This window comes from Nicotiana tomentosiformis, chromosome 6, assembly GCF_000390325.3.
Source record: "Nicotiana tomentosiformis chromosome 6, ASM39032v3, whole genome shotgun sequence".
NCBI lineage: Eukaryota > Viridiplantae > Streptophyta > Magnoliopsida > Solanales > Solanaceae > Nicotiana > Nicotiana tomentosiformis.
Genome location: NC_090817.1, coordinates 101,783,965 through 101,797,714, shown reverse-complemented (window position 1 = coordinate 101,797,714; position 13,750 = coordinate 101,783,965). Strand labels below are relative to the sequence as shown.

The following is a 13,750-nucleotide window of genomic DNA, read 5'->3' as shown; positions in this document are numbered from 1 at the left end:
ATATTACACTTTGAATTTTGCTCTTTTCACATTAATAAGAATATAACTAATTGTTATATAGCGGAGCACTTTTTCCACCAAAAAGGAAGATCAAATAGTTATATTATGTTACCATATTATAATATCACATGTAGTCGACCAAAATAAAAATAAAAAATCACATGTATAATAATACAAAAACAAATCAAGTGAAAAGTGTTTCAAATTCCAACCACCAAATCTACACGTACTATCCAAGCAACAGAACAAGTAAATGCCACTGCCAATCCAAACAAATAATTAAAAACTCAAGGCCTTCTTTTTGCTACTCCGGCATCAGGCGGCGGAGCTGGTGCAAGACTAGACTCCTGCGCGAGAATGATGACTGACTACAAGGCCTTGATGATGCTAACTGATGCCATTGTTGAAGGATTAATGAAGAAAGTTGCCGAGATTCTGTAAAAAAGAGGGACTGAATTTTTAAGTGAAAAGGAGATATAAAGAGGAACAAAAAGTGATGCTCGGGTTATTTGCACGAATAAGCTATTTTCGTGCCGGTATTTAAAAATCATCCACGGATTTGACAACCGTTCGAAAATAGCCTTTTTAATCGTGGCACGCAAACTGTGACAAATTGGTAGGATTTCATGCTATATTCAACCATGAATTGTCACTTGTTTATTTAACTTTTCGCAAAACTATGATAGCATGATATAATTTAAAATGTACTGATCTTAGAATTATTTTAAATGATTGTGAATTCTACCACGTTGGTATAACTTAACTCGTAATTTGTCATTTATGCATTTTTTTTTCACCTGCAGCTATGACAAAAAGATAGAACTTTTACCCATATTGATCATATTATTGTAGTTCATTTGGTAGCGAATTCTTTCATATTGACAGAGCTTAGCTCAACCTATTTGTTTATTCAACTTTGCACAATCTATGACATCATGATAGACTTATATAAGTATTCTACCAATATATTTAAATTAGTTGCAAATTCTATCATACAGATATAACTTAGCTCTCACAATCTAATCAACTTATTTACATGAAATCCACAAGAACATGAGGTTATATCTCAAGGGCAAATATGTCATTTGACTCGCAACGCTGAGACTATTTACCAACACAGTCAAAATTGAGAACATTCTTCAAAGACCAGGCACAAGCGGGGCCACGCCACATAAAGAAGAGAATTCGTGCTCTTAAACCTCCCAAGCCCAACCGTGATCCACATCTCCAAATAAACCCAAAGCTAACTCATCCAATTTCAGCAGCCCACCAAGCCCAAAACCCAAACTAGGAAATAAAGCCCCATTATTCCCTTCTTTCCCAAACAACTGATTCTTTTCAAACCCCTCACCGCCGTGAGTTTGCCGGCGAATCTATTTCCATGGCAGAAGAGAGACGCGTGGTTACAGTGGGTGGAAAAGGCTCATCACTGTCATCCTCCTCCGTCTTCGAAATCGCCAACGGACTCAGTCGTCTGAGCATTGACTCTTCAGCACTCTCCAAAGTATCATCTTCCTCCAATTCCAAAACCAGCAACAACACTAATGCTCCTACACAATCTTCCGCATTTTCAATACTCAGTAATTTAACACCCGAGGAGTCTAAAGCTTCTCTTGTAGTCCTCCTAAATAAGCTCTTGCTCTCTTCTTCGTCTTCCGCTGCCGTCACTCAGCTCTCTGATATCATCCTCAATGACGTGTCCTCGATTTCGTTTGATAATACTATTGACGGCGTTTCGCCAGGCGATTTTTCTGTAGCAGCAATATCTGGAATCTCCGCTATATTGGACCATAGAAGTTCAGCTTTGTCCGTTATTATTGACGCTGTTGCTGCCTTGTCCTGCGAGGCTTTGGGTGCGGACATATTAGCTTTCAACTTGAATGATTCCGGTGATGGTTCCACTGCCAAGGACGTCGTTTCCGTGGCTGCTGACGTGAAGATCTTACTTAACGGTTCTAAATTCGTGAACAAAAATATTGATGAACCTGCAGTTTCTAGTGTTCCAGTTGTGCACGGCAAGTTTAGAGAAATTTGCCGGCTCCTGCACTCCAGCACTCGTGTACAACTGAACTCTGCTGTTGGATCCAATTCAGGATCTTCTGGAACAGCTAGTGCAATGTGCACCACGTTGTTTTCATTGGCTGTGGCACTTAAAGATTTGGGCAACATCAGTTATAACCGAGCGAAGCGCACCAGAGATGATGAAATTTCTGCAATGCTTCAAAAAGAATGTCCTCGACCTGATCAGCTGAAAGCTGTTTTTGCGTCTTTGGTTTCAGCTCATTCGGATGAGGAATATGTTAAGTTTTCACATGATGTTAACTCCTTACTGGTGATGGTAGAGAAAATAGTTTCATGGGAGGCCTTAGCTGCTTTCTTTTCGCTCGAAGAAAATGATTTTATCAGTGGTAATACGAGTGTATGCGAGGACAATGCAAAAGCAGGTAAAAAGGGAGGCAAGAAGAAGAAGATTCTTGGTAAAGGTACCACTGCTCTGCTGCAATATTTGAAGGATAGGCTGCTGAGCATGCCTATTCAGACCGAGGCATTCGAGAATTTGGTTCGCCATTTCTTGTCTCTGCTGGACCCGAAGGACTCGGGATTTGGCACATTACTGAGAAAGGTGAAAGATATTGTGGAGAGCAATGAGAGCCGGCGGTTGCCTAAACTCCCAAAGGCAAGGAACCATACTATGCTATCTTTTTCCCCGCTCATTGAATTATTCGTAGCTGTGATAATTTGGGAACTGGTTTAATACTTGGCTGTCTCCTTTATTTGTTTATGTGAAAAAGATATGTGGGCTACACATAAAACAATGCTGGAAACCTGCTAATCTGGTTTTGATACCAGGTCAACTGATACGAAATCATTAAGTCAATGCTGGAATGGTCCAAGGCCTTTAATAAAATCCCTGCGTATGCCCCTTTATACCCGATAACGCTATATAGCTCAAGAACTGTGGAAACATTCTATTTAAAAGCGCAAGAAAATAAGAAATGTGGCAGCAGTCATTTAGAATATGAATATATTTCCTTTAATCTTTATTACTTCTGAATAAGTTCTGATGTTTATCCTTGTAAAAAGGTCTCAAGTTTATCGAAAACAAAAGTAATCTAACTCTTATGCTTTCACTCAATTTCTTTTTAAACACTTTAATGTTCAATTTACTAAAGGAACAAAAAAAGAAACACTGCGACATTCAATTGTTATGCTTCTGCTCAATGCCTTCTCTTATGGAATAGTTTCCGTCAATGTTGATTTTGGTGGAGGTTTTCCAGCAACTGGATGGAAATGCTGAAGGATGATGCAATGACAAAAATTGGCCGGCCTATAATGAGAGGATTCAGAAGTGGAGTGTAAGTTATGAAGCCTTAACAGCTATAAATCCCTTTGGACCCAAGAAAGATTGTGTGGGGAAGTTTCTGCATCAGCTTTATGGCTAATAATATTGGTTAGAGCCTAGAAAGGCTAAATCACTTAAGAAGCTAAGGCATTCTGCTGTAAACTTATTGTGCAGTGTCTCCCTATTTTATCAGGACTCTTTTATGTTGAAGTTGGACTCTTATTTCTGAATTTTGTATGTTTCATCCCCTTGGCAGAAATAGGAACTTGATCTTTAACTTACCTTCACAATGTTTTCTGTTAGGTAATTTGTTATCTTATCGAACAGTGTTAGAGGAGGTAAAGTTGTTACCTTATCAAAAAAAAAAAAAAAAGAGGAGGTAAAGTTGTTAATTGGGAAATTAAAATACCTTCAATTTAAGTCCTGATATTCTTTATCGCCTCGTCATTGACATACCAACTTAAAAAAGAATATCAATAGTTATAGCTCTGTTTTCTAGGTGCACAAAATGGACATTGTTAGCTTTTCATCTAACATCAAATCTGAATGTTTGTCACAGGGTACACGTGATTTTGCAAAGGAACAGATGGCTATAAGAGAGAAAGCATTCTCAATTATAGTTGAGGTTTTCAAAAGGCATGGTGCTTCAGCTTTGGATACTCCCGCTTTTGAAATGAGAGAGACACTGATGGGAAAATATGGTGAAGACTCAAAATTAATCTATGACCTTGCTGATCAGGTGTCCTAGTTGTTTCAACTGCTATTTGTTTGTTGATTTGCTGGTGCACCTTGTCACATGTGGGTTTCGCGCATGCACACACACACACACACACACACACTTATATTTGTGACATGCACCCAAGGTTTAAGAGGTGCATTTTATTGTTTCAGTATTAGAATCCGAGTTGTGCATTTTTCCTGATCTTTTTGGTACTGATGAATCCGCTTTCCCGTCAACGTTTGCAGGGGGGAGAACTTTGCTCTCTTCGTTATGACCTGACAGTTCCTTTTGCTAGATACGTAGCAATGAATGGTCTGACATCCTTCAAGCGTTATCAGATAGCTAAGGTGTACAGAAGAGATAATCCGTCTAAGGGTAGATACCGTGAATTCTACCAATGTGATTTTGATATAGCTGGTCAGTTTGAGAAGATGATGCCTGATTTTGAGGTCATAAAGATCTTGACCGAGTTGTTAGATGAGCTTGATATTGGAGAGTACGAGGTAAACTTTCTAATGGTTCTCTAGCCATGTTTAAATTCAATCAATGCTTGTTAGTTGACATTGGAATCATCACTTGAAATATGATCTTGTCCTATGATTCTTGCTCGCTCCCCTGCCCCCTTTTCTCCCTGCGCACCCTCTCAAATCATTAACTTCATTACCACAGCATTTTTGGCTGTTTCATTGGGGCAATTTAAATCTTCTAATTGTTTTATGGCTATGCATATCTGTCAGGAGTGATACCATTTTTATTTGTGTATATATTCTCTTTATGTTTCTTATAATCCAGAACATTCTGGTATCTTTTCTTATGCATAGGGAATCATCTATCCTATTAGTGGTGTATGACATTAACTAATTATGTAAATCATCTATTTCTTATTCAGGTAAAGCTTAATCATAGAAAGCTGCTTGATGGTATGTTAGCTATATGCGGGGTGCCACAAGAGAAATTCAGAACCATTTGTTCAAGCATTGACAAGCTAGATAAACAATCGTTTGAGCAGATAAAAAAAGAAATGGTGAGGCATCATCTCAGGTCGGCATAAACTTGTACATTTTATTAAGATGGCTATTCAATATTTTATCTGTTAATGGTGCTTTGCTTAGTACTGGCTTGCTAGTTTTGGTTTCTCTCATTCTTGGTTCTCCATATGTTGGCATTTCGATCATCTTAAAGCTATGTCAGGGCTCGGTTGTTAACTCCTAGTCTATAATATGTGTGACTAGAGGATCAGTTTTCCTGTAATTAACACAAAATGAAAAACAAGTGCAACTAAACATGCTGATTCATGTGCTGTTAAATTTAGCAAAAACACCTAGTAAATTGTACTCTCTTTTTCTATAATCTATAGGCAATTTTCTCTTGGTTGGACTACTTGAAACACAACCTAGGTTTACACTTCGTTTCTTCTCTTGTGCATTGCTGGACTGCCAATGTTCCTTCACCTCAATGGCTTTTGTCTCACATTTGTTTTCTAGGGGGGATTTAGTGCTGTGCATTCCAGAACTTTCAGGATATAGAGTAGTTTGAGTTCTTTTTCTTGCGGTGTTTACAATATTAAAGCCAATCAGGAGGGCAATGAGATGAGAGTGTTTGATGACCCATTGATGTTGTCTAGTTTGGTTTAACCATATCTAACTGGACGGCAGTGCTACTGATTCCCAGTTGAACTGTTCAACTGACTGATCTGTTTTGGTTTTAAAACATTTAAAAAAGGATAATATAATGAAGGGAAGAAATGTTTAATTTCTTCCATGTTTCCCTCGCTTTTTCCTTGGGGTGTGGATACCAGGATGATCTCGAATTTCAGTGCAAAATCTAACTTTGTTTTTTATAAATCATTTTCATCTGTTCTTGTGGGCTTCTAGCATGTTAGAAGGTAAGGATTCTCTGAAGGTTACTCCCTCTGTATGGTTTTCTCTAGTATCTCACTGCAATATGTGAATCATTTTAGTTCTCTTACTGAGTAGTTTCTCTTCTTAAATATATGATTATCTATTTTATAAAATCATTGTTGTTCCCGCCTCTTAAGATTGCCTCATATTTCAGTCATTTACTTTTCAAGGGCCATTTCATGGTGAAATTAGATGTCAATATGTAACTAAGGGACTTAGGAATGACATGAAAAATACTGCTTTTCCAGATCTTTTAATCAAATTACTAAAGAGACTTATGTCTTCATAAAAAGAAATACTAAAGAGACTTATGTTGAAAAATCTGTCAAAAATATTACTCCCTCCGTTTCAATTTAAATGACACACTTTCCTTATTAGTCTGTTCCAAAAAAGAATGACACATTTCTATATTTGGAAATAATTTAACTTTAAACTTTTCATTTTTACCCACTTTACCCTTAATGAGAAGCTTTTATATCCACACAAATGTCATGGCTTTGCCCCATAAGCTTTTAGGACCACATGTTTCAAAAGTCTTTTTTTTTCTTAAACTTTGTGTCAAGTCAAACTACATCATCTAAATTGAAACGGAAGGAGTATCTTTTTGAAATAGAGAGAGCATGTCATTAGCACTCTAATGCCACTATATTTTGTACCAGGCAGATGAGAAAGGCTTAAGTGATGCGATATCAGACAGAATTGGTACATTTGTCAAATGGAGGGGACCTCCTGTGGAATTGTTATCTAAGCTTAAGCAGGAACGCAGTTTTTTGGAGAACAATGAATCCTCACTTGCATTGGATGAATTAGATATCATGTTTAAAGCTCTTGAGAGGTCCAGGTGTATTGACAGAGTCGTTTTTGACTTGAGCCTTGCAAGAGGCCTTGATTATTACACAGGAGTCATATTTGAAGCTGTCTTTAAAGGAGCTACTCAGGTAGATCTCTCAGTTAGCTAAGGAGTTTTAGTTCCAGTTGACTATGCTTTTGCAACTTTGGCTTGTTGATGTGGTGATAATCAATTCAGATTTTGTGCATTCGGGCATCTAAGAAGTATATATATATATATATAAATTGTTTGAGTTCTCAACATTATCAGGAGTCGAAAGTATCTCTCAAGTACCTTTGATCATTTTGCTTTGACTTTCATATTGCTGAAAAGTAATCTAAACTGGAGTAACCAGTGTACATAATTGTAGATTCCTCTTGTCTCATATACTATGTTCAGAGTTGAACGCTACTCTAGGTAATTGACTCTTTCCAAGGTGAACAGCATGTTTCCAAGTCCCCAAGTGCAGCCTCGTTTTCTTTAAATGTCCGATCATTATACCCTGATGAAAGATCAGATTGTTGGTGAAGTTCTAGTAGTTTGATTATGGCATAGACCAATATATAACTCTCTGTTCCTATTTCGTTGTTCTTCCTATTATATTTGTCTGTGCATGAAATATTCATAAATGAAAGTTTCTCTTCTGTGAGCACTAACACTGGTCTGGAAATGTCTGCAGGTTGGTTCGATTGCTGCTGGTGGACGTTATGACAATCTAATAGGGATGTTTGGCACACGGCAGGTTCCTGCTGTTGGGATTAGTCTGGGAATCGAGAGAGTATTTGCAATTATGGAACAGGTTCAGAAAGACAAGAATCAGGTGATAGTAGCTAAATAAACATATCTGATTTGTTCTGAAATAGACTTTGGTAGTTATCACCTATGTTACTCGGACTCTTTAAAAATGTTGTTGGGTGCGTGTCGGATCCTCCAAATTTAGTGCATGATGTAACTTCTCTACTTTTTGCACATCAATAAGTAAATAAAAGTGTCCCATCTCTAGCATCTTTGAGCCTTTTTTTAAGATTATAAATGAGAGAGTTCACATAATTCTATAACAAAGCAGTAGAACTGATACTATTACAACCTACTCAAGACTTGATGAATGTCCCTAGCATTTCATGGTGCACATAATGCAGTTAATAAACGAGTGTACTCCCACAAGTAACTGAAAATGTAGGGTGAAAATGGGGTGGGTGGAGAACAATAGAGAGACTGTTCTGTTTTACTTGGTTTTTCATTTTGTGTTTATCCGTTCAATGGCAAGTGCAGTCTGCATTTCTGAAGATGTCCTAACTTTGTTGTAGTACTAGCTCCACTTCATTACCTACCTTTATGTGCTTTTCTCGTCCACCTATTATTTTATAAGCTCCTCCCTCCCTCCCTCCCTCTCCCATGTTTTTCTCTGAAGTGTTAACTTACGCAATCTGTGTCATTGATGGTGTCATTACTTTTCCTTGGACAATTTTCCAGGAAATCCGAGCCACTGAAACTCAAGTTCTCGTTAGCATTCTTGGTGACGACAGTGCTTTAGCTGCTGAGCTGGTTGGTGAATTGTGGAATGCTAAAGTGAAAGCAGAATTCATGATACATAAAAAAGTGATGAAGCATATTGATCGGGCTAGAGATTCGAGGATCCCTTGGATGGTACTTGTTGGTGAACGCGAACTTAGCGAAGGAGTTGTAAAATTGAAGGATGTTGTTGCAGCTATTGATTATGAAGTCCCCAGAGGTAACCTTGTGAACGATTTATGCAGACGATTAGGCATGTAATATCTCAAGTTATTAGTATTGTTAGATTGATACAAGAATGCTTTTTTGGGGGGTGGGGGTTAAAATCCAACATTTTGGTGGGCATTGACCCCTACCTGTCCATCATTAATCCACACAAGAAGTTACATTTTGAGAACCCATTACGTGTGAAATAAACTAAACTGAGATTCTGTAAGTGCATTTTACATTGATGGAAGGACTCATTCCTTTAACACTTGGTCTAATTTTAAAATCGATTCTATGCTCTAATTTTAAAATGGAATCTATGTATTGCAAATGATACATCTCTATTTGTTCATCATACGTTTGTCATTCATGTTCTTTCTGTATATAGGGTATTAATATTTTTCAAAAAGATTTTCTAAATTGACTTTCAAACTATCCTAACCGCTTCAGACTTTTGCAACAAAATTTGTTTGATTGTATTTATCAGTTTCTTTCTTTCTTTATAGGACATAAACTCCACATTTCGCAATATTTGCAGTAACCTTTCGATACTCTTGTTGAGTGTTAAGGAGATCAAATTTTATTCACAAATTTCGGAAGAACACATCTAATCCTATTTATCGGAGGCAAAATTGACAGCGAAGGCAAGCAAAATTATAGATCTTAAAGGAGAACTTTTTATCATTTTGAAACTCGAGAACACATGAAATAGTAGCCAGCTACCTTGACGCCTGGGAACATATAAACTATTCTTTCTCTAGAAAAGGATGGTACGTTAGAATAACTACAGCACCAATATTTTAAAGCAACCCCCCCAAATAGACACCCGATTATTTGATTAAAAAACTAGTAAAAAAATACAAAATAAAATTTTCACATAGTACAAGCAAAAAATAAAACTTACTATATATTTTTTGCGGCTCGACAGAAACAAACATGCGATGCATTTTAATAAGAGTTGTTGAGTGGCACTGTCATGATCCTATGAACATTTCTCGAACTGTCTCAATCGAACCTTAATATTTAGCCTTCATTTACAAATGGAAGGATGCTCCTTAAATAAATTCGAAAACCTAATCTGAAAAAGTTGTAATGTCTGCGTTGGTACATACTCCTTGGATAATATCTGATGATACTGAGGAGTATGATCATTCAGAGGATATAAGGGGGATTTCTGCAGCTTCACCATTGCTTGCTAAGCTTAGGTACAGAGGCGGATGTAGCGTACTAGCTACGGGTTCAACTGAACCCATAACTTTTGACGTGGAGTAAAAATTTGTATGTAAAAATTCATTAAAATTGCAAAAATAGTAAATATGAACCCATATGATTTAAATCCTGAATCCGCCTCTGCTTAGGTATACGATAATAGGAATCTGGCTCATTGGCGCGTCGTCTAAATTGAGAAGTAATGGAAGAGAGGACTCATCTTTGATATTCACCTCAATTTAATGACGGGAATGATGAGGTGGACGATCAGCTTGATTTATTCCTTGTTTGTCCAGGAGGGAAACACCAAAATATAGGGAAAGGAAGATACATTCTATGTGTGGAAAGTCAAAAGTATGTATCAAATTAAGAAGATGCCTCGAGGAATACACCAAAGGGAGACACAGCTCGATCAAGGAATGTTCTCATTCCAAGGATTGTCCTCATTAGGAACAAACTTCGCTTGATCTAGAGGCATTGAGTAGGTTGGATCTACAAGTCAAAATGGACTAGAGGTGGCGGCACTGAATGGAGAAGATGGAGATGAGGGCTTCCCAGAAAGTATCTCAGCCAGAAATACAGGCCAATGTTTTTCGAGGAATTAATTCGGCAGTTCGTTCAGTCAATCTCCAGGGGATGAATTGCCCATGTTTATCTTTTACAAGGCCCTCGGAGAACTGGAAAAACGTCAACAGTAAGAATTTTTGTTGCTGCTTGATATTGTCTTGCCACTCAACTCTGAAGAAGCTAAACCCTGTGGGATCTGCAGAGAATGAGCAGATTACATGTGTAAAATTAAGTTTCATATTTGAGTTTGAGCTTGGCAATGCTGTGTTAACAAGTTACACAATTACAAGTTCAAAAGCTTGGCCTTTGTTGAGTCAAACAAGGAGGAACCACATGTATTCTTGATGGTGTTCCAGTTTCAAGAGCTGAATCTCTATGAAAATATGTAGCAATAGAATCCCACATTGGAGATGGATGGTTCCTTGAACTCTTTATATGGCTTGGACAATTCTCACCATTTGAGCTTTTATGATTGAATTATGCTCAAGGTCCATTCTTATTATGGTATCAGAGCCAGACCCCTGATGTTGGGAGGGGGTGATGGAATCCCACGTCGAAAATGAATGGGCTCTGATCACGCCCAACTCTAGTCCTAAAAAGAATAAACAGTCGTTGCAAATATAATCCGGGTTAAGAGTCCGGAGTCGAATCCCACAGAGAACTAAAGTTTAGCTACAACTGTTGACTATCACTAAGAAGACAAGTTCAAATAATTCCTAAGTTATAAATATAAAGATTCTTATGTTTAACTAATTAACTAACAAATTAAAGGAGTAAATTAACAACTAAAGATACTAAGGGTTGGAGACAAGATTAAGGAGGTCTAGAGTTACGATTTTCCCAATTGTCGGAATCCTTCCCGCTACGTCTTTTATAATTTTGCCTAATGATTCTCTACCAATCGTGAGTACTTTAGGTGTCGTAATTCTCTCTCGAGCAACTACTACAATTTACTAGACGTATTCTCTCGAGCTATGCTAGCTGACACTAATTCACCATTCACTGCGATCGCACCAAGGTTTCGTTATCTCTAATCCCGCTTTTAAACTCTCCGTATTAATCTCTCACATACGTCAGGAGTAATGTTATTCTACAACTACCTAAATATATACCATATCTCAAGCAATACACACTAAATAGGCACAATCAATTGATGGCCATTCAATCAATAGCAATAAACACGTAGTTGAACAAGTAGAGAGAATCTAACGACAAAATTATATTTAACGCAACAGAAAATCATCCTCCAAAAGGTTCCATCAAACCCTAGATAAAAGAGTTTAGCTACTCATAACCATACTAACAACCATGATAATAATTGAAAGCATTAAACTATAGATTAAGGAAGAACGGAGAGAAAAACTCGAGTAATTCGTTGCATCCAAGTGTTCCCATAGCCTTTTGTCTCTCCAATAATGTCTCCCCCCTCTAAGAAATAGGTTTAGCACCTCTTTTATACATGTTGGGGCATGTAGGGTCGAAACTACCAAGTTCTAGCCAAATTAAAACAAAATCCGTCCTTAGCCGTCTCGCTTGGCGCCTGGCGCCAACCTGGACATCAAACTTTTTTCCACTTTCTTGCTCTGCTGCCCTTGGTGTTTTGGTTGGTGCCTGGCGCGAACCTGGGCACCAATGTGATGATCTAAAATGTCATCTTTAAATTTAATAATTAATTATGTGTTCTAAAATCTCAAAAAATACTATTTATTATTCCTCGATTTGCGTGCGCAGTCCGTAAAATTTTTCGGAAAGTTTTTATGTGAAAAATGGATTAAAATGTGAATTAGAGTTTTAAAACTCAACTGAGTTGACTTTGGTCAACATTTTAAGCAAACAGACTCGGATCAGTATTTTGACAGTTCCGGTAGGTCCGTATCGTGATTTGGGATTTGGGCGTATGTCCGAAATCAAATTCTGAGATCCCTAGCCCGAGATATGAAATTTTGATAAAAAAATTAAAAGTTTAAGTTTAAATAGTGACCGGATGTCGAATTATGTGCAAACGACCCCGGAATAGAATTTTAATGATTCCAACAGCTCCGTATGGTGATTTTGGACTTAGGAGCATGATCGGAATTTTATTTGGAAGTTCGTAGTGAAATTAGGCTTGAAATGGCTAAAATAGGAATTTAAAGTTTGGAAGTTTGACCGGGGAGTTGACTTTTTGATATCGGGGTCGGAATCCAGTTCTAAAACTTTCCATAGCTTCGTTATGTCATTTATGACTGGTGTGCAAAATTTGAGGTCAATCGGACTTGATTTGATAGGTTTCGACATCGAATGTAGAAGTTGAAAATTCTTAAGTTTCATTAAGCTTGAATTGGGGTGTGATTTATGATTTTAGCATTGTTTGATGTGATTTGAGGTTTCAAATAAGTTCGTATGATATTTTAGGACTTGTTGGTGTATTTGGTTGAGGTCCCGAGGGCCTCGGGTGAGTTTAAGATGGTTAACGAATCAAAAGTTGGACTGAAAAAGCCGCTGCAATTTTCTTCTGCTGTAACTGCATAAATCGAGCCCAGGGTCGAAGTCCATGGTCGACGGCCAGGGTCGAAGCCAGGGATGATGCTCAAGATCGAAGGCCCAGCTCGAGGGTCATGATCGAAGGCAGGATCGAAGGCCTAACTCGAGGGCCATGATCGAAGGCTCGATCGATGCTATGATCGAAGACAGAATCGAAGGCATGATCGAATGCCCAACTCGAGGCCCAGGATCGAGGGCTATGACCGAGGCCAGGATCGAGAGCCATAAAGATCGAAGCCATGATCGATACCCGGGATCGATGGCTACCTCGGCAGTTGATAAAACTGGAGATTTCATCCCCAGTTGCCATTTTTGACAAACTTGAGCTTGAGCAGAAGCGATTTTTGACAGATTTTCAAGGAGAAACATTTGGGTAAGTGATTCTAACTCGGATTTGGTCAATATACACGAATATATCATTGTTTTCACCATTTAATTAGTGTATTGAGATGAAAATTTGAGAAAATTTTAGAAATTTCATAAAAACAATTTTTTGAAATTTCGGTGTCGATTCGGAGTCGGATTTGAGTGAAACTAGTATGGTTGGACTCGTAATTGAATGAGTTGTCGGATTTTGTAAGTTTCGCCAGATTTTGTAAGCTTCGCCGAATTCCGATAGGTGGGCCCCACGGGAATTTTTTAGCTAATTTCGGATTTTATTGAAAAATATAGTATTTTCTTATGAAATTGATTCCTATAATTTTTGTTGACTGTATCGAATTAATTATGACTAGATACGAGTCGATCAGAGTCGGAAAATAGAGGAAAAGACATACTACTTGGTTAAATTGGAGCAAGTCGAGATAAGTGACTTGTCTAACTTTGTGTGAGGAAAATTCTCCCAAGGATTGATAATTGTAATGTATGGAAAGTCGTGTACACGAGGTAATGAGTGTGTACACGGGCTAAATGTGAAAGATTATATTTTTTGCTATGTA

The 13,750-nt window shown here is 37.7% G+C and overlaps 1 protein-coding gene across 1 annotated transcript; it reads left to right on the top strand.

Annotated features, from left to right (window-relative positions):
- Nucleotides 1–1,308: 1,308 nt before the first annotated feature.
- LOC104118290 (histidine--tRNA ligase, cytoplasmic-like) lies at nucleotides 1,309–8,779 on the top strand. Its single transcript, XM_009629509.4, has 7 exons — nucleotides 1,309–2,677; nucleotides 3,903–4,082; nucleotides 4,310–4,567; nucleotides 4,954–5,088; nucleotides 6,625–6,903; nucleotides 7,474–7,614; nucleotides 8,268–8,779. Exons 1-7 carry the CDS (start codon nucleotides 1,382–1,384, stop codon nucleotides 8,565–8,567), a joined length of 2,589 nt encoding a protein of 862 aa, XP_009627804.1. The 5' UTR covers nucleotides 1,309–1,381; the 3' UTR covers nucleotides 8,568–8,779.
- Nucleotides 8,780–13,750: the final 4,971 nt, after the last annotated feature.